General features: G+C 35.2%; 2 protein-coding genes across 6 annotated transcripts in view; one reads left to right on the top strand and one right to left on the bottom strand.

Annotated features, from left to right (window-relative positions):
- The window catches only part of LOC139964522 (myosin light chain kinase, smooth muscle-like), a 45,865-nt gene extending 45,363 nt beyond the window's left edge, over positions 1-502 (bottom strand). For both annotated transcript variants that reach the window (XM_071966142.1, XM_071966140.1), the window contains exon 1: positions 374-502. The gene's annotated coding sequence lies outside the window, so the exon portion shown is untranslated. The remainder of the gene's footprint in view (positions 1-373) is intronic.
- A 6,819-nt stretch (positions 503-7,321) lies between these two features.
- On the top strand, positions 7,322-20,466 carry LOC139964751 (solute carrier family 35 member F5-like). Of its 4 annotated transcripts, none has more exons than XM_071966687.1 (14): positions 7,322-7,498; positions 9,075-9,193; positions 9,478-9,630; positions 10,309-10,377; positions 10,682-10,754; positions 11,399-11,452; positions 11,684-11,817; positions 12,433-12,514; positions 13,310-13,397; positions 13,798-13,964; positions 14,537-14,696; positions 15,231-15,321; positions 16,439-16,611; positions 17,240-20,466. In XM_071966687.1, the coding sequence occupies exons 2-14, from the start codon at positions 9,089-9,091 to the stop codon at positions 17,328-17,330; spliced, it is 1,440 nt and encodes a 479-aa protein (XP_071822788.1). In that variant the 5' UTR covers positions 7,322-7,498; positions 9,075-9,088; the 3' UTR covers positions 17,331-20,466. The 4 variants fall into 4 exon arrangements, with proteins under 4 accessions (XP_071822788.1, XP_071822787.1, XP_071822786.1 ...); XM_071966686.1 differs by having other exon boundaries at positions 9,065-9,193; XM_071966685.1 differs by having other exon boundaries at positions 7,322-7,532.
- The last annotated feature ends 450 nt before the right edge of the window (positions 20,467-20,916 follow it).

The following is a 20,916-nucleotide window of genomic DNA, read 5'->3' as shown; positions in this document are numbered from 1 at the left end:
ATATCACCTTATACTGATTTTGTGTTCAGAAACAGCAAGTTATATTACATGACTGTGAAACTTCCTTTCCTTTTATTAAAATTTAAGTGGGAAAATTTGGTTAATTTGAATACATCTTCAGTTTTTTAAGGGGGAATGAATTTTGCTTCCATGCTAGCAAGTGATTCCATTTAAAAAAAAAAAAAAACTTCTTACATGTATGCTGTGGATGAATGTTAACTGCTGTGGATGAATGTTAACATTTATAAGTTAAATTTTACTACCTAAAAGATTTACATTAGGTTTTGCTCAGTGACAGTTAATTGCTTGGCAAAATAATAATCGCTAAATTAACACATTGCCACTTGTGAATGTCAAGACAAATGATACTTACGACAGGGCATAACCGGTCGTCTAGACAAAGTGAATGCCATCAAACAGTAGTGGGAGTTCTTCGATGTGCAATGGTGGGATTCTCCAAATGTCTTGTCCGGAATCAGTGAACAGATCTCCATCATGCTGACTGTTATATCATATGGCAAAAGAAAAAAAATGTCTGAGGTGAGCTGGTTACCTTACAACAGGCATGGTGTTGAAACAAGCAATAATTTTGTGATGCTGTTCTATATTAAGATCTAATAGTAGTGTAGGACAATTTGCATCAACATCAAGCTTCATTTCAAATTTAATAAATTCAAAATTTCTATTTTGCTCTTTATATATCTTTCATAGTCTACTGGATTATGGAAAGGTCCTTGGACAACGTAATTTTGAGAAACAAATCAAACTCATGACCAATATAAATATCTAAATTAGGACATAACAAATGCAGGTGGCAGTAAATGGAAGTTAGAGCATCACTAACCATTATTGAAATTTTTTACATATTTGGTGGTAATAGTGATGATGTTTAGTATACAACATGCATGAAGTTAACAAATTTATACTAATATCATCTTATACTTGCTTAACACATATTTTTTTGTATTTTACTTATTTAAAGTATATTCTTTTTTGCAATGATTTCAATAATCCTTTAATATCATTTCAGAACAAAATACCAATAAATGAAATCCATTAGCTATAAACTAGTTAGATTTTCAATTCAAGTATAACCATATTTTCTTTATTTAACTCACAAGATGGGAATATTGAAAAGCCTAGTAATGAACTAATGTGTTTCCTTGTCAGAAAATTCAACTGTTTTATTAAAGAGAATTGAAGACAGAGTGAAAATCTTCTACAATTCCAAACTACTTCTTTCTCATGGTACCATCTTGAATTGAATATTTAGATGTTTTTCTAGTTCAAATTCAATTTGGGATTGCATAATCTACAAAACTTGAAGTTACTAATAAAATGCATGAGGTAAGCAACTCCAAAATATGTTAGAAATTTCCTAAGTGATAGCCAATACGAACGTCTTAATGACATGAACTATACACGATGCTGACAACTTGATTTACAAGCTTTGTCAAGCAAGAGTGCATTTGCTCATGGGATTTTATTTTTTCATGGGAGTAATGCTTCTCATTTGGAATTTTGAGATACTTCTGAAAATTCATATCTTTACAGAACAAAGAGCTGCATTTTATGACCTAATGATGCCGAAAATGTCCAAAAAAATGTCAAGTAATCAATACCAGCCACCAGAATATCCCTGTAAGATATCACTAAAAATTCCTTGACAAACTAAATTTGCTTTACATTTCTGTCTTTTCAATCAGTATAACATTTTGTTTTAATATTAACATAATATCTCTCATGGAATAATTTAGTGTTGAAATCTTTGTTTGGCAGTTCTGAAGGCTCACTTTGTCTCACATAGAATAGAATGGTTTAGTACTGTGTGCAAAAACTACAATGCACTGGTATAGCAGTTCGCCCATTTTTGTTGCTAAGCGATACCGGATAAATTAATCCCTGTCACTCCCAACATAAACATGCATTAGTGCTTAGGGTAAAGCCTAAAAGCATGTTTAGTGCAGTATTTCTACAAAGGCCTACCCTAACTTGCACCTTAAATACTGGTCTGATTCATGTTTCCATTGCCTTCCGACTTCAAATCAAAACCATCAACCTGTCAATCACACACATTTGAAATGATTAAGGCTACCCACTTTGCAAAATATCCTTTGGGAAAACAATACTTTCTGCCTTCTAATGGATGATGTCTCAAGAACAGACATGATCGTAGCACTCATCTCAGTTCTATTAGCTGCCAACACAGCTCTCATTAATAGCTTTGGACCACGCAAGTTACATTCAAGTGTGACTGTAAGGAAAACAAAGAAGAAAAACTATTTAATGGAATCAGTTATTCAAAAGTATTCTCTTGTACTATAGTAACTCTGCACATTATTCTCACACCTTGGAGACAACAAACTGACAGTTGCCAGTGGGAATTGGCCATTAAAAACCATGAAGTTTGCTTCAAACTTTCTAAAACAGGAAAAAGCCTCAATCAACTGTACTGCTCCAGGCAGAGGGAAAAAAGGAAAGCAAAAAAGCAAAAATGAAACCCCAATAAGTTGAATAAGATCCTTCAATATTCTTGAGGAGCATGGCAGTAGCTTCCATTCATCTACTATATTGAATATGCCTGTTACTTATTAATTTAAGGTTGTTAATATTTGTCTCCAAACTTTCAGCATGCTACAAAAAGGTAATTGCTACAAGATTTAAAATCTATTTTATCAGTTAATTTAACCTCAGCAAATTTTGTCATTGGGGAGGATTAAATTAGAGAATGAAGGGACAATCTGTGTTCTGATATGCCCTGACAAACCACAGTATAACAAGGGTACCATGTTTGTCCTTGCAGTGAATTGTAAGGTCATGGAATTAACAAATACTTGAAACATTTCCTGTATATGAACTTTGGGGAGAAGTATGTTTCAAAACACGAGCCACTGGTTAGCAAAATGTCATGTACAAATGCTGTTTCAGTGGTTTATCTGGTATGGGTAAAAATATTACAGTTTGGGGACAGTTGCAGTGTTTAAAACTGCCAGGATGCACAAAGATGCACAAAAGCACAAGGTAATTGCTTCTTGAATCATTGATATAAAAAAAGCCATTGCACCAAATCCCTTTTACAAGATAATGATGTTCACAAAGTAATTATATATCTCTTTGTTTAAATAGATAATAAAATATGACAAAGAATCATCTAGCTGAGGGCTATACGTACATCACCTCAGTTATCAGTAATTAAGTCGTGCATCAGTTGATGTCACCATAAAAGAGATAACGGGATCCAATGGATTTGATAACCCCCACGAAATGTTAGACATATTTGGGAATGCTTGGAGAAGTCCTTCCTCAAATGCCAAAGGCAAGAGCCCAGTGAGCTGATAGTGCATAATAAACTGTATCTAACCAAAGTCTTCACAATATGGAAGGAGATAGGCCCCCAGCTGGCCTGGATGTGTACTCACCTAGTGCAAGGGCATGCATTTGACATCCGATAACCACATGGGAGAAAGTTGCTCAGGCATCTGGTTTAATTAAAGACTATGTCTTTGAGGAGAAGGGTGACCTGGAAGGAATGATGTCATAGTTCAATATGATCCTTGGATAGGTATAGGCTTGCAGGATCTGTGGCGAAGAGTGTTGATTGAAACAAGCAAGAAATTACTTCAGGGATTTAAATAATAAAGTTGTTTAGGATTCGTCAATTAAAGTCCATTAAATACCTACGTGCAAAGTAATGAGATCCAAGTGAATATACTTTCTTTGTACATGTGGGACTTGAGAGAGACGTACCATTGCAATCCCAGTTATCATTAAATTTCTTTAAAAAAAAAACTCAGGCAGCTGGTTGCATATTAAAGAATAAGTTTTCACTATCCATATGCAACCAAATGTATTGCCATCTGACTATAAAACAATGCTCTCTTTATAGTAATAATGAAATTCAAAGATCAATATACATGCAAATAAGACAGGAAAATGGTTTGATTTGTTTCAGATATGTGACATATAACATGCTCAACCTTCATCAGTTGCATACATATTCTTCAAATTGCTACTTTATTCTAATATAAGGGGTGTCCAAATTAACATCATGATTTCATTAACATGTGCATGGCTACTATCTTTGACCATCCATTTCATTTATTTTGTTTAATCAAGTTTATTAGCATCTGCTAATATAAATTTAGTGCTATGTTTTGGGTTTTAAATCAGTATTTAGAGCAGACAAATATTAAGGTATCTTTTGATGTTGGATTTGTTTGAAATACACTGAAAATCCATATGAAAAATTTATGCAAATTTTACAGCTTGTAGGTATGTGACATTAAAATTAGCAGATCAGAGGGAGGTGTGAATATGAGTCAATTTCTGCTGTCGTCAAATGCCGCCGCCTTTTCGTAGATCTACGTTTTCAAGCTATTAGCACAAAATTGTAGTTCCAGCATTCAAATTTGTCTCATTCTATCCGTCCACCACACTAATGAGGTGTGTATCTGCTGTTGGTAAATAGAATCACTGCGTGGCCGAAGTTAGAACCAGGGTTGTCTAAACTTACGATGGGTGGACGAAAATAGCCCACATATATGTCATAAAGTATTTATATTTAAAGTATAAAGTATTTATTAGCAAAAACCTGGTTAGATTATACTTTCTCACCTCACCTGGGCAAATTTTAATTACTAAAAAGGGTGGTCTAAGATCCACCCCCCCCCCCGCCCCCACCACCAGCCTCATCCCTCAACTGTTAACTTCGTATACGTTTTGGATGTTACTGTTAATTGTTACACTGTAATTGTTAGGCCTTGTTAGGCCCCAACTGATACGTACAGTAGTTTCGACCAATATTACCAGGCTAGGCCTATAGGTGTCTAGCTTCAGTATGAAGGTTGACAAAGTAAGGAAAATGCTAATTGTTTAAGACTTAACAAGTATGCAGCTAACAATCACTTGCACCTGCACGCCCTTTCAATAACAATGAAAAGAGGGCAATCCACGGAGTTGCATATCATCGTTAGCAATCACTGATTTCAAATGAACTTCCGGTCATCTGGGTACCCTACCAAGGTGACTCACGAGAGTATAACTACTCAGGAAAATTAACAATTATCCATGGCAACTGTTGCTACCGCAACTGACATAGCAGTATATAGCCCAACTGGCAAAGGAACTGCATGGATCTTGCATCAGCAAAACGAAAGCTATACTAAGGAATAAATCTCGGACTTCTCGTTTCACATACCACATAATCCATCTAAATTTCGCAGATATGCATCAAAACTGTCAAGAGTTTATGCATGTGGACCTACTTACTGCCGTTCTAATCAAGGAATTTGATATTTTGCCAAAAGTTGAAATTTCAAGGAATTAATCCAAATTCAATATGAAAAATGCTAATTTCGAAGACTCGAAATAATGGAACGCTTGAGATACATTAATTAGTCGATATTTCGAAAGGAAAGTCGATGCTTGAAACGCCAACAGTTTTAAATACAGAAGTCAACATTTTGAAATATATAAGAAGTTTCTAGTAAAAAGTCAGAATTAATTAATGATATCAACCAGGCGCGTAGCCAGGGGGGAGAAGGGGACGACCGCCCCCCCCCCCCATTGAGCATATTTTTTGTATATATTTTTTATAATATCGCTAAAAATGTCAAAATAGAAAATGCTAAGAAGCAACTCACAAGGCCTGGGGAGTGCCATTTCCAGCGATCTGGGAGGCATCGTCGGCCAAAATTTTCTTGTACGCTTCTCGCCAACTCATGATGGGCGCTATACGCTTAGAAAGTTTCCCTACAGGATTCGCCCCTCCCTCGGCAAATTCCTCGCTACGCGCCTGAAGTAAACGATTGATATTTTGAAATAAACACTTTTGAAATTTACATATTAAAAGTAAAAAGAAGAAAGTATAAATTCCAAAGTTCACGTGACTGATTTAGGTGTAGGGCATAAATCATTATGGTGGGGCCATTAGCGGATCAAAATTTATAACGAAAGAGGGTACGCGTGGCTGACGTGTGGTCGTTGTTGAGTGCGATACCCATGGTTTGGGGCATCCTCCCGAGAAGAAAAGTCATGGCCGCCTTTTTCGCTGCAATTTCATATCAATTTCATTAATCTTACATCAAGGGGTACAATTAAGGTCTGCAATAACATGCGCGGGTCCATATAATTGGCCAATATTTGAAAACACGGCCCGCTATGTATAGTTATTGTTTTCATCAAATAGGTATTTAAAGAGCAAACGTATACTGCCGTTGTTATTCTGGAAATTAAGACTGAACAATGTTCTCAACAATGGTAGACCATATGCTATCATTTTACAAAATGGTAAACTCGCTAATTTGCTCGCTCGCTTCGCACTTATCAGTAGGCCTAACTATTCCGATGCGGCAAAAGTTGTTTCATACTAAAGAACATTTTCTACAAAATACATTAATGACTTTGGCGTCACTTAAGAGTTTAAAGCCTTCAGCTACGGTACCTGTATTTATACTAAATTTAATGCCTTTTTAAAATATACCAGACATACATTATAAGCACCAGGACGTCGGTTGTGGGGTACAAGCGGGATGGTTAACATTCAAGGCTACCTCAGCTGTACCAGGGTCCAAGGACTTGTATATTACATGGTCCGTTTAGTTGAACCATGAACCTATAAATTAAAGGTAAAAATAAATGGCAATACTTAGGTCAAGTGAGATAGGAGAAGGGTATGCCGAATAACATTTACGGTTATTTAATATATCTAAATAGTTATAAGGAATATCACAATACGTGATATGGTCTGATAAAGTTGGTATTTAGGATTCATTGAAACTGCAAGGGCCATAATATTTGTATAGGTCAACACGTATAGTTGTCATCCCAATCTAACAGGGGTACGTGCATATATGACGCCAATATACGAAAAAGTATTCATGCATCGGAAGGGGGTCAAACCCGGTACTTAAAGTAGGTCCAATGGCCCCAGCAGCATATGCTCGTGTACTTTGTCTATTCAACACCTATTGCATGCATATAAAAAAAACTTTAAAAATCCCCAAGAAAACACTTTCGACCACAATCTCCAATGGGTGCCCAGATGATCTGTACGAAAATTTATACAGCCATACGGTGTTGCATTGGAGACTTAATTAGGAGTTAGGGGTCCGAAAAGATGCAATCCCTCACGGAGCTGGTTCTCAGGAAATGTTTCGAAAATTAATCGTGTGCAAAGTGAATATATAGGGGCTCCTGATTTAACCAAACAAACAAGGAATACCTTTGCGCATGTTGTCTATACAGGGATGTTGGACTTTGAGTACTGGGATTCTACCTTTAAAAGTGCTTTAACCTCTACTGAATAGCCTTGGGATGACTCAGTCACGTATAACCACCACAATGTACGTCATGTTGCCATGTATTGCTAATTCATGCCAAGCAGTCCGACTGTTTGAACCAGTGTTAGGCTATTGCCGAAAACGTCTCACCTGAAAATAAAGCAACTTCTTCTCATGAAGAGAAGTTAGGTTACAAATGAGTCAATGTCAACTTTCAGGTAAATAGTGTGGAGGAGCTGCTCGTACTAGGAGGTGAGATTTTAAATTATAAACAACTTGGTGGGATGGGCTCTGTATTGAACAACAGCATTGAAGTGCCATAGCCTAACGTAGGCCTAGCCTTACGCAGAATATTAAGGCCTGCTGTGGTCAAGACTCTGTGTCAGACTACAAAAGGCCCACGGCCCCCAAAGTATGCCACACAGAATTCCTACATAAAGGAAAAGACAAAAAAAAATGTTAATTGGCGGTGGAGTCTACCATACTAATCGAAAAGAGGTACGCCTAGGCCAAAGTAGCAACATGTTATGAATATGACTGAGCCTAGGCTAGACCCAGATTTGTCATTTACTGTATTTGGCTGATAAGGAAATCTGGTTTGGCAAAGCCTATTACTTTAGTAGGCTAAATCTGGTCAAGGAACACATATTGCAGCTGATGTAGGCCTAGTATAACAAGAATGCTCTGTCAACAAGAATGCTCAAGAATGAATATGCTCAAGAAGATGCTCAATGAAGAATGCTCAAAACAGAGATTGCTCTGTCAACATTTTCTAGTTTGTTACAAAATTATGAGAAAAGTATAATCACTTTTTCAAATAGGTCTGTATGCCTAAAAGTTGGGCTATCTGATCAATCTAATATGCAATGCTCAGAATGAAGCATTTCGGAAGTCAGAAATGTAAATTTATGCTGCAAGTCCAGCATAAAATTGTTCTTGCTTGGGTTACAAGCCTAACCTCACTTTGGCCGTTCTATCGTCTTGACATCTTGCGGTTCTTTGAAATGTAAATACTTGTTGTCATTCTTTAGTTTAAGGCTTTATTCAAATATAGCCTAAATATTTTGTAGCATATATACCTTGGGGTGAGTCAGCCTACGTAACTGGTTTGTTTCTTCCAAGGGATGGCTCAAACTGTGCCTTATGCTACATTTTGGGTAGGTTTTAGTTAAAATGTCAGCGAATTGTTATGAAAAACATACCCCCCCCATTCCCGCCCCCCCCCCCTTTATACTTAGTAGATTAGTTTCTTGTGAGTACTCTGCTCCGAATTGTTACTGATCCCTCGCCTCGTTTAAGTCTCTAGTTAGCAAGGTCTATGCACTGTGAGCTATTACACGTATATTGCTGATTATCTGGTACCTGTGGCTCAGTAGACTTGAGTACTAATGATTGCAGATTAGAGCATAAACAGGTGTCTCTGAACAAATTAAGAGTGAGTATAAATTTATGTGGTGAATTGCTTCATAAATTTCTCTTCTTGAGCAAATGGTTGCACTTAGTGTTTCATTCCATTTACTTATTTACTATGAGTGAAAAAAGGACAAGCTTAAATGAAATAAAGTGTAACTTCAATACAAAAGAAGAAGTAAAAAAAAAAAACTTTGGGCTTATAGAACTTAACTGTACCTGTAAGCTTTCAAAAAGTGAGAAAAGAAGTTACCTGTAACTTGTATAGACAAAATTCAGTCATATATTCCAGATCAACACCCACTCAAATGTAAACCCTTTAAAAGTGCTGTAACTTAACTGTTATGACTATTGTATTCTAATCTTTCTTGTAGGTTTCTGTAGGTTAACCTGACAGGATGAGTTTGACCAGCGGCCTTCCTCCTCATAGAAGATTGTTTTTGGGGTTCTGCCTTCTATTGATTGTGGTCATCATTTGGGTGATCTCAGGAGAACTGACCACGGTGAGACATTTTGTTTAAGATATATCGTTACTGCGTAGCTGAGGAGTGGACACAAACAACCATGAAGTCCGGTGAAAATTTTAATCTGTAATATGAGAATGTCAATGTCATACTAAAATATTTCATACCAAGGAATTGATATTTAACTTCATTACAAAAGAAAGCAAAACTTGATTCAGTCTGCTTTGATGTAACCTGAGGTAAGCACTACCTTCAGCTTAGGTTGAAAAAGAAGCATGCAAGTGTGTTCACATTTCTTCTGTTATTTTTACACCCTTTCTTAGTCTATCTTCAAAGATTTTAATTACGTGAACAACAAGCCATTTTTTGCCACCTACTTTGAGACATCCCTCTTTATGTTATACCTTGTGGGCTTTGTATTTTGGAAACCATGGAGACGCCAGTGTTTGGATTGTTTCAACAGACCAAAGTCATTGGTAAGTAGTATGTACACACTTTTTAATGAAGACACAAACGATGTCATCATATTGGTGTATTTGATAGAGATAAGTGCCATGCACATCTTCCCCAAACAGCTACATTAAATCTTGTTCCATTGCAAAGTATCACAGATTTAATGCTTTTACACACATATGACATCATCAAGCCACATGTACTTCATGTTTCTTATGTTTTTATTTATTTATTACAATGTTTATTTTCTGTAATGGAGATGGGTTTTGAGAAGACTGAATCTAAAATCTTGAATATAAAATACTGAATCTGAAGCTGCTGATATGACCTATGGATGGCATATTGGTTTCAGTGTCAACACTGTTAACATTTTAACTTGAAAATATGAAAAACTAAAACATAGAGAAAGAAAAGGTTTCAGGTCCTAGTGGCACTATGACATGTATCTTGGATATCTCCCAAGCAGAACAAGGAACTTCTTATCTGTAAGGGGTGAAGGGGGGAGGGGAGGGATGGGGGTTAATTGTTATATAGATCTGTCATATAAGCCAGAGAATATGGTTTGGTTTTTGTCTGAAGGACATTAATTTCTGAGCTTTATCACTGAAAACTGCAAGCAAAACTTTACTACGATAATAGTTAATGTGGTTTCTTTATTTACAAAGTAGTCTGTTATGTGTTTTCATTTCCTATTTCTCCAGCCTTTCTCATTATCTGATTCCAGTGATGACGAGGAAGCCCCAGACATTCCGCCGACAGAACCACTTCTGGTAAGAACTGGTTTTCTCTAGAATTTAACTTTAAATATGGCTGTCATTTGACCATAATAAATTGCAAATGCTGTCAAAAGATATTTTACGTTTGTTATATCAGCAAAATGAACATGATAGACTTCTTTCATAATTGATTTTGATTGACCAGCGATCCTTTTCAAACACTGCAAAAACATTCATGATTTCCTGTCAATGTCCTTGAGATCACAACAGTGATGAAACTTTCCATCACAGTTTTGAAGATATCAGCGTTTAAGGCTTGGCTGTTTGTATTTGGTGTGAATATTTTGTTCCTTCCCAGAGTGATCCATTGTACGTACCTGTCAAGTTTGACGAAAGTGACAAAGAAGATTACATGGAAACAGAAAATCCAGGTAGCTTTTTATATGACTTGAAATCACTTTCAAGCATCTTCTTCTCTTTGGCCACATCCCTTATTTCATATCTTTTGATTAGTTGTCAGTTTCTTACGATTTGTGGTCGGTATTCACTTGTCAAATATTGACAATTTCAGAAATAAGGAATTAAGTGTTCAAAGATAGCTGTTCTTCAAAACAATCCCTTGCTTGCCATTTTCTAGGTTATACAAATTTAACCTTGTAACAAAGTCTGTTAGGTACTCTATTTTCACTGGCAAAGAAATAAGTATAGTTAACCACCAACTGTAGGATGGATAGCTCATTTGGTTAAGCACAGGTGTTCCTAAGGTTTTGGTCCGAATCTGGTTATAGACAATAATTTGATGGAGCTTATAAACGTTGCCTTCAATATTCTAAGTCTGTTTGCTGTTGGCAAGTAACATATACTGCATCTATATTGTGTTGTAAAGTTAAATTGTTTCTTGAGGTAGGTATAAACTTGGTATAGGTCTGTTGTAGCATTAACAGAACAATTAGCAATTTATTTCATTTAAATTTATTTTGCATGGCAGGTTGCAAACATTACCTGCTCTTAACTGTTGGTTATATGTGGAACTTAAAATTTTATGTAAATCTTGTTTCTTTTCCGTCCTTTGCAGATTCTCAGGTTCATGTCAGATTTAGTAATTTAATGGAAGTGAGACATTTAGCAGGTAAATCTCTTTTACTATTTTACTGTGCTGCAGTATAAAAGTAGAAACCATTGATGTCTTTGTAACAACTCGTTGACCTGGATGCTGAATGAATGAATATATAAGATCAATATATACAAAAGAATGGTATGGTTTTATGTTCCAGTTTTGTAGCAATAAATTTATGCAGAAAGAGTAAGTGAGTAAGATCTGACAAACATTCTGATATTTTCATATTTGTTTTCTGGTCAGACTGCCAGGCAGATGAAGCCATGTTAGCACGGATGTCATACCAGGCCACCCAGGCTGCTAAGGTGTCCATCATAGAATCATATAAGTGGACTGTAACAGATGTCGCAAAAATTAGCTTTATGTTTTGTATGGTGGTGAGTACTGGAGACTGTTGTAGCATGTTATGTAATTAACTGGAAACTTATTTTAGGAAATGGTATTTTACTTCAGAAATCACACCTAAAGAAATGGTATTTTACTTCAACATCACACCTAAAATCTTGATAGTTCTGTATCAACATTCAAACCTTTACATTTTACATCGATGTGTACAGTAGACAATACACTATAGGGTTTCTTGCCTTAAGCTGCATGTTATAAATATAGCAGGTGACGTGCCATATAACTACAAAACCAGTGAAAACACAGCAGTGGCAAAAAAACAACATATCAAAGTCAGTTTGTCACAAATTAGCACCATAAGTTCATGCAATGCTTATATCCACCATTGTTATGCTTTTCACAATCATATTTTATAGTTTGGTCTTGAATTAAAGCACCTTCTTGTTGTTTCTCTACTGTTTTCTTCTCTCCTCCACCCCCCCCCCTCTTTTCGTTTTGAGGGTGGAATTTCTCTTTCTTTTTGGAAAGGGGCAACTGCTCTGAATGCACCACTTGTTAGATTTTCCACCTCCATATTCTTCTCTATATGTACTATTATAGACTATCATCATGTGGAATATTTAACTGAAATTTTTTCCATTTTTCAGTGGTTCTTGGCAAATTTTTCATACCATAAAGCCATGAATGACAAAAATCCTGTGGTAATGACCACAGCCTCATCCACCTCAAGTAAGTCATACTATCTCTCCTTATATGAAAGTTTCAAATGTTAAAATTGATATCTTGAAAATAATTTTCAGCTGCAAAATGGCTAAACATCGATATTGTTCAACAGTAAGCTGATCTGAGGTTTTCAGGATTTAAGCAGAAATGTTTTCAAAGTCAAACAGTTGGTTACTGTGGTGACACCTCTAGGATTGAAAAATTGAGGTCTTAAGTTTTAATTTCATTCAACTTTCCTTATCAAGAATTTGTTTACTATTTTCAAGTTCGTTTGTAATTCCCTGGTGTGCTTCCCGTTGTTGATTTACTTAAGTAATTTACTTAAAAAAGGCCAAATGTCCCTTGAAATCCCTTCCATGCTGATTTTTTGGTTTAATTGAATGAAAATTCGGGTGTAATCCCTAGTACCACATTAAACAAGAAACTGCTCTGGCTGGCACTCCCTAGCAAAGAAATGGGTGACGTTTTTAATATTGTAAAATGCATGAAATTGAAATAAATTGGAGTAAACCAAAAAACAAAAGGCTGGATTGCTGAGTTAGTAGAGGACAGGGCTCACAATCCCTAGGTCATTGGTTCAAATGTCATTCTAGTCAAAACTTCTCTCCTTTTTATCAGTTCGTTTGTAATATCCCTGTAAGTTTTTTATTGGCTTATGAAAGTTAAATTTATGATGGAAGAAGCTATGACTGGATAAAAATGTAAATACATGGAATCAAACTAGTAGTATCTGGAAATCTTCAACTTTAAATTTGAAGTAGTTTTCTTCTTAAAAAATGATTTCTTTTTGGTCCCTTACAGGTCTTTTCACCTTGTTATTAGCAGGAGTTTTTCCCAGTTCACCTGGTGATAAATTCACATTAACTAAATTAGTTTCAGTACTTGCATGGTGAGTATTCTACTCTCTCTTATCTACTTCTATATAACCTAGATTTATATGTGACTCCTTTCCCCTTAAATAGGTATTTGAAAATCAAATCCCCCCCCTCTTCCCACCCTTACCACAAACTCGCATAACCCTATCATGGATGCACATGTAAGAATCTTTCATCTTGTCATCACATGACTTCATCTATTTTCAAAGTTTTCACTCAAGAAAAGCACTTTCAGGAAAATTACAGTTCTTTCATTTGTTACAGCAGTTGTTATAAATAATGCATAAAATGTCATATCATTTGGGATCGGACTCTCACATTTTTAACCAAAGAACCGATTACATGTACATTTATCTTCGTATTTTCCACCTGTGAGTATCATTTACTTCTCCTCGTTTGTTTGTACTACTGTAGTATTGCAGGAGTATTCCTGGTCGTATTCTCAAAGGAACCAGAGCTGGGAGATTATCAGCTGGGAGCTGCCTGGGGTATGAGTAGCAGCATTTTCTATGCCATTTATCTGGTCATGCTCAGAAGAAAAGTAGATAACGAAGATAAATTGGACATCCCAATGTTCTTTGGTAAGTTGATGATGGATTCCAGCAGATGGACATTTTGTAACATGATGTTTCATATGCAGTTTTGCATAACAAAATTCTATACAATATGAGCAAATTTCTTTACAAGTGCAAAAATATATTTTGTACAAGAACTATAATATTGTATAAGAGTCTTCAAGATTGCTAAAAAAAAATTAAAATTTCACTTATCCCCTGCTATGTATGTATGTAATGTCATTTTGTTTCTTTATTCAATGCATTAACATACTGCATCAAATTACACTTTTATTACACAATTACAAGGTTTATGAACAATTCTGTTTCAACCATCTGTCTACACAAACTTTTCATTATGAAACTGCATTTTGTACAAATGTAGCAAATAAAATAAAGTAACTTAAAATGACTAATAATATTGGTATCTGAAATGAACATCTTGTATATTTTATTGTCAATGCTTTAATTATACTTCCTCCCCCTCCCCCCCACCCCCAAACCACCCCCAAATTCAGTTTGTACTAATCTTCTTCTTACATTTCTGTGTGTTGTTTCAGTTATTTTTATGTATATATTCATTTAATTTTTTTCCTCAGGGTTTGTTGGACTTTTTAACTTCATCTTAATCTGGCCCGGTATATTTGTTCTTCATTATTCATCTTTTGAGACGTTTGAGTTTCCCTCCTGGAAGGTCTGGGTTTACCTTGTATTAAATGGTCTATTCGGAACGGTCTTGTCTGAGGTCCTGTGGCTGTGGTGAGTTTCATCAAATTGAACCTTGTTTTTTAAACACTTTATGACACGCTCAAAGATACTTGGTTGGTGAGAAAGGTTTTGTGTCAATTGCAATGCTACATCCATGCTGTGCTTGATAATAATGTAGTTATTGAAATATTTTTGAAATGGAAAAATATGATGGATTGTGCTTTAAAGGGTGTGAAGACTCGTGCACAAAGAAACGTCTGATGCCGGTAATCTGACCTAGTTTCGAATGAGGTGTAACAGAAGTGTTAGACACCACCGATTCCAGAAAATACACACACAGCTTGCTACCGTCGGTAATTAGACACTAGTGTACAGTCAATACATGCAGCTATGGTCAATACCCATAACACAGTGTACATAGCAGCGATGGACATCTCAGGTCTAGATAAAAGATAAAAAGGTATCACTTTTTATTACTGTCTCCATTTTGTAGTGACAAGAAAAAAACTTCACTTGCAAGCAAAGGAAAGCTTTTTCAGAGTCTTCAATACCTTTAACTAGTGTTTTTTCTTTTCTGTTCCTCAGGGGTTGTTTCTTGACATCCTCACTAATAGGTACACTATCGCTTAGCCTCACAATTCCTCTCACCGTGTTGGTAGAAATCTATTACAGCGATGTAAGTTCTATGAATCCTTGTGATTATTTTTGATATTTTATTAATTTAGTAGTCATTTATTAATTTAGTAAATTTTTATTAATTGAGTAGTTTCATTGATATTTTAAGGAGAGATGCATCAAATGGCTTGGACCTGTTTTGTATTGTTACATGTTCCCGTAGGATGAACAGTCAAAAATCTACATGCTCTAGCGACTTTATAATTGGTTTATTACGCAAAAGGTTTTAGTTGTTTATTTAGAACATAAATCCTTGTTTGCAGTGTGTCGAATAAGCTAGACTAGTTTTTTTTTTGTCTGAAGCCAAAAGTCAGAAAGAAATATCAATACATCAAACTTCTTGTGTCTGTTTAATGAGTCAGTTATTTCTTTAATTATAGCAGTCATCAGTTCAGTTATTTCATAGAACCATTCTAGAGTTAAACCAATGGTTACAGGATAAAATTGTTTTAACTTGTTTTACCCCTGGATGATATTAATATCAAATCATTACTTCAATTATTTTATTTCAATAAAAAAAGTCATTTTTTGGGTTCAAATATTTGGATATTACACCAATTATTGTCAAATTTTGGACCAAAGTCTGGATTAATAAACCTAAGTTTTTTTCTGTTGTTTTCTGGTAGCAAATCAAATGTAAACGAAATACTTATGTATCTCTTCTAATAACTTAACTCACAACAAGATGTGGTATGTTTAGAATACTCATTTAGTAACACCACTGATAATGAAGTTGCCTTCACTTGCTTAGGTTTAAATTGTTTATATAAGTATTTATTTTCCTAAATTCTTATATGTGTTTGCATGCAATAGATCTTCTAGTAATGATTAATACTTCTCTGAACAAAATTGAAGGAAAATTGGAAGCATATTTTCTGAGGTGACTCATAACTCCCTCCTGATTTGGGCCGGGTTCTAAGTCGAGTCACTTGATCTGACGAACCATTGATGTAATTTCTGAAAGAGGAAGAACAATGGATCATGCAAATAAGCTGCACTGAGAGTGATTATATCACTGTAACATGTATAAACAGCTCTTTGAGGCCAAATCTGGTACCTATTTTAATGATGATTGGTAATATAATCATCTGTCTTGTTTTGACTTTTCCTTTTGCCAGATGTCATATAATTTACTGTTTTTCATCGGATGTGCTCCGGTGGTGGTCTCATTCCTATTAGTAAGTCTCTTACATTATTACGATGACTGGGATCCTGTCTGGGTAGCGTTTGCACTGCTTCTTCGGATCATCAAGCATATCACTTGCTGTCTCTGGAGGGGAAAGTGGAAACAGTGAGTTATCTTACAGTTTTTGGAACTCAGTGTGAATAAAATTAATGACATGTTGCATATGTATTGTTCATTGGTTTCATAGCTATTTTAATACCATAAGTCAGTGTACCTTTCTATGAATGTAAACTGTGATGTTTTCAGGATCTCTGCTGTTCCTAGTGATATGATCAAGAAGCTTCCTTGTATCACCTCTTGTTATATATATAAGTCTATATATGTGTATTATATATATACCAGGGCAAATTTTTAATGGTCGTTTAATGGAGAGGACCACTTTACTGTTCAGACGACCAAATCACCTTTGGAGGTAATTTGGACTAGTTTTTTTACATCAAATTTAGATTGCACTGTAACTAAATAACTCCAGATATGTAAAATCAATAATTGGTATCACTCTGGAGATACTGAAATAATTCAGCTTTTCACCAACTGAAAACTACACATCTCTCCTACAGTGTATACATTGGTCATGATTTGCTCTAACTAGTATATACAAAAAAGAGTTAACCTAGGTTCATCTTGTATGAAAAATGGCAGCGGTCCAGACCTAATGTGTTGGTGTTTGCAGTTTTTTACTTCCGTGTCTTGGATACAAAATCAAAACATGCTTTTCATCTTCCTATTTCAGCCGTACGCCTGAAGATCCTGAGCAAACGGAGCGTCTGATATCCCTGCATAACCTTACAGATACTAGGGAAGGGGAACAAGAATGTTGCTGACACAGGCTGATATGACAAAAACAGGAGAATGTCATATCACATGATACTGTTTGTGGTTTAACATTAAAATAGTGAAGATGGTGTGGAAGACAAGTGGTAGTAAATAGATTGTCTACAAAGTAAACTCGTGGCTTGATTGCGTGCAATGAAATATAGCTTAGCGATCTTCAGGTAGATATGAAATGTAGTATGTTTCCTTAAGAAAGGCTTCCGATAGTAATGCTTGTAGTACTACGGACACCTATAGCACATTTGTTTTGTGTGGTAATCTCATTCAAAATCTGTAGAAATATTTCGAAAAGCTTTTTTCATTTCCAAGATATACACATTTGAAGTTTAGATAAACCTAGCAAACTCAATGAATATGTGCAAACTATCACGTGGAGTGTTGCACTCACCCAAATTTCTTATTTAAGGCCTTAATAAGTTAACCCCTAATTACAAGCCCACATATATCATTTGAATAATGTGATGTTCCTCTTTTCAAAGAAGACAATAAAATATTTCAAAAAATCACCTTAGGCCACAAAACTGTGTTAAGTGTCCTTGAGACAAAGGTTGTAAAAACCAGAGGAATAACAACAGAAAATTGGGCAGTCACTCCTTGTACATCATCAATGTGCTTAATTAGCTAATGTTTATTCAGAAAATAAAACTAGACTTAAGAAAAGGCTTTTAAAATGGTCAATCTTTGATAGATTTTGATGGGAGTTGCAGCTATTTTCATGATTTCTAATGTCTATTAGAATGATTTGGACAATGTTGTTCATAGGTGTCCGTAGACCTTTAAGCTTTCAAGTGAAAATTTCATGTAAAAGAATACAAGATATTTCAATCTAATTCATTTTCATGATGGACTTAGTTTTGATGACTGAATATGTGAGTTTGACCAATGGAAATGCTTAATTTCAGTTTTGGATTGATGTCTTGAATTTTTTCTATTACTCTGAAGTCATAATTTTAACATGACATTGTCGGAGTGTCTGCAATTAGAATTTTGGCTTCATTAATGTTCAAAATGTCCTCAATTGTTGACTTTATTGTGCAATCTTTTAATTTACAACAGTATCAGTAGAAGGTTCTGTTACAGAGGAGGGCACATTGAGGTCCTTCCATCCATTATAAAAGTGATCTGAAGTCACAGAAAATAAATTCTTTATGGGCAAAGTGAAGCAGTTGTAGAGCTTTGTGTGTAGACTAATCATTTTTGATGTACAATTAAAGATTTGTGATGTTTGTCTTAATACCATTTAATGGAACATCCTAACTCTCCCCTCTCTCTCTCTCTCTCTGAAGCCACAGAGCGAATTATAGGTGAGAATTAGTTGAGACTAGTGGAACACTAGTAGTTGTTACACAGAGTTTTACACGTTTGAGCGATGATCAGACAACTCTATATATATAACTATATATATATATATAACTATATATATATATTATTCCCAACATAGCAAGACATGTCAAAACGAAAAACACTTATTTCATTTTCTGCAGTTATTCATAACCTTCTAGAATGTCAGAGCACATAGCCTCTCTAACTATGGTGGCGGGAGGGGTAAGGGGACTCCAGGAGGATCATATTCAATCAGGGGGACAATGTGGAATAACACTAATGGATGCATATTTACATAGTATACTTACAGAAAATTAAAGACCTCAAAAAGAGGGCCTGGTAATATAATTGCCTCTGGGGCCCAATGTGGCTCTACACCAATTTTCATAGTGTAATTGCATCTTGAATGTGGAAGCTTACATCCTTCCTGCGATGATTTCATTATCACTTACATTTGTGCCATTAAGATGTAACTTAAAACTTTAAAGCAGCTTTTGGAGTTTCTTTGTTAAATTTTCAATGAATTGCAAACCAGTCTCTAATGAAACCTTTTATTTATTTCTAATTATAATAATAATGATATTTAAAAACTAATATTTCAAATAAAAGAGATATTTCTTTCATATAATGAAAATATCATGACTAATTTTGACAGAATTATTTAGAATCAATGTGATAAATTTGAATCTCTGAATGATAAAATTAGGCTGCTTTGTAACTGAACCCTTATGATGTTGTGTCATCATTAAAGTGCTGTGCGAGTAGTCCAGTCACTATCCTAAGTAACCACAGTGCTGAGTCAGCAATTGGTTATTCCTACTTTTTTTACAACCTTCTTGTGCTCAAAACTTGCCGCTACAATTTTGAGTTTCACATGTACTTTCCATTTGTGATATTTTTCATCACAGCTGTAATGAGTATCTCTTTGTGAGCTAAAACTGACATGATTTTGACATTGGACATATTCTCTTTCTGCTCTATTTCTATATATTACATATACCATTACGGCTTATTGTTTTCTTTGCATGTGTGTGAACCACCAAAGACTCCCTTATTTGTTTTGCATTATGGTTTTACAAAACTTATATACCTGTACCTCTATAATGATAAATTAATAAGATATTTGTTTTCACATTCCTTTCATGAGTTAGACGTTTGCATGGGTAGTCTCCCTAAGACTGTATTATATGAATTTCAGAATTGTCCAGTAATGATAGATTGAGGAGGGAGAGTACAGCACAGGTGCTACCAACCAGCCACCCCCATCCATGTGTTACCAGCAGCATATATCCATTGACCATCAGCATATATCCAGTGACCATCAGCATATGTCCATAGAGTAATTCAAAGTAAGACAATATTGAACTACAGAAACTGGCATAACACTCACCAATAAATGCAGGAGATTGTCAAACGAATTTGTTGGGTGTGTGGGGGGGGGCAAGGGCGGGGGGGGGAGTGTTGGGAAGGGAGGAGGCCTCTGATAGGTCAACTACTATTAACTGATGAAAATTTAATAATGGACTACTGTAATTGCAAATAATTTACAGATGATTAATTGTGCAGATTAGACATGCAATGACCAATGAACTCTTGCTGTTAATGGCTATTATCTTTTATTATTATTTTTTTAATTATTTTTTTGCTTTTTGAATTTAGGGTATGCTAAAAGATGTGTGAAAGTGGAAACTGTGCATTCTTAAAGATGAATGGAAAACTGTGCAAAACAACTTGTATATACTGTATGTTATTCTGTATAAAATTGAAAACTTAAATAGACTTGTTTAGAGTTGTAAAAACATATGTATATTTGATTTTTTTTTTCTTTTATGCTGTCAGTATTTCATTGTTCTACTTCCTCATTGTCTTTGTTAATTAATTAATCAGAAAGTTGAATCTGATGTGGTCCCTCCTTGCTATGACCAGTACATCCAATGAAATATTCTCATTCAAACCACTTGTCCCTCTCTCTCACTCTGTATTGTCGCCTCCACCCCCCCCCAGTCCTTTCCCAACCCATGTGATGGACAGTTGATACATGAGGGTAGATCAAAATTAAGTGAATGATAAGAGAAACTCTGTAAATACCCATCAAAATCCTCAAATAAAGAGCAAATTGAACAGTTTCCTGATGGAGTGAAAATGTACAGTCATTCTTCGTAAATAACGGTTTAACATGTTTGTACTCTTTGCCCATATGTAGGGAAGTTATTCTCGAACTAGAACTACAGGCCAATAATACCAGATAGGACT

The sequence above is a fragment of the Apostichopus japonicus genome, chromosome 23 (assembly GCF_037975245.1).
Source record: "Apostichopus japonicus isolate 1M-3 chromosome 23, ASM3797524v1, whole genome shotgun sequence".
Taxonomy (NCBI): Eukaryota; Metazoa; Echinodermata; class Holothuroidea; order Aspidochirotida; family Stichopodidae; genus Apostichopus; species Apostichopus japonicus.
The sequence above is the reverse complement of the archived record's forward strand: the minus strand, read 5'-3'. Positions and strand labels throughout refer to the sequence as shown.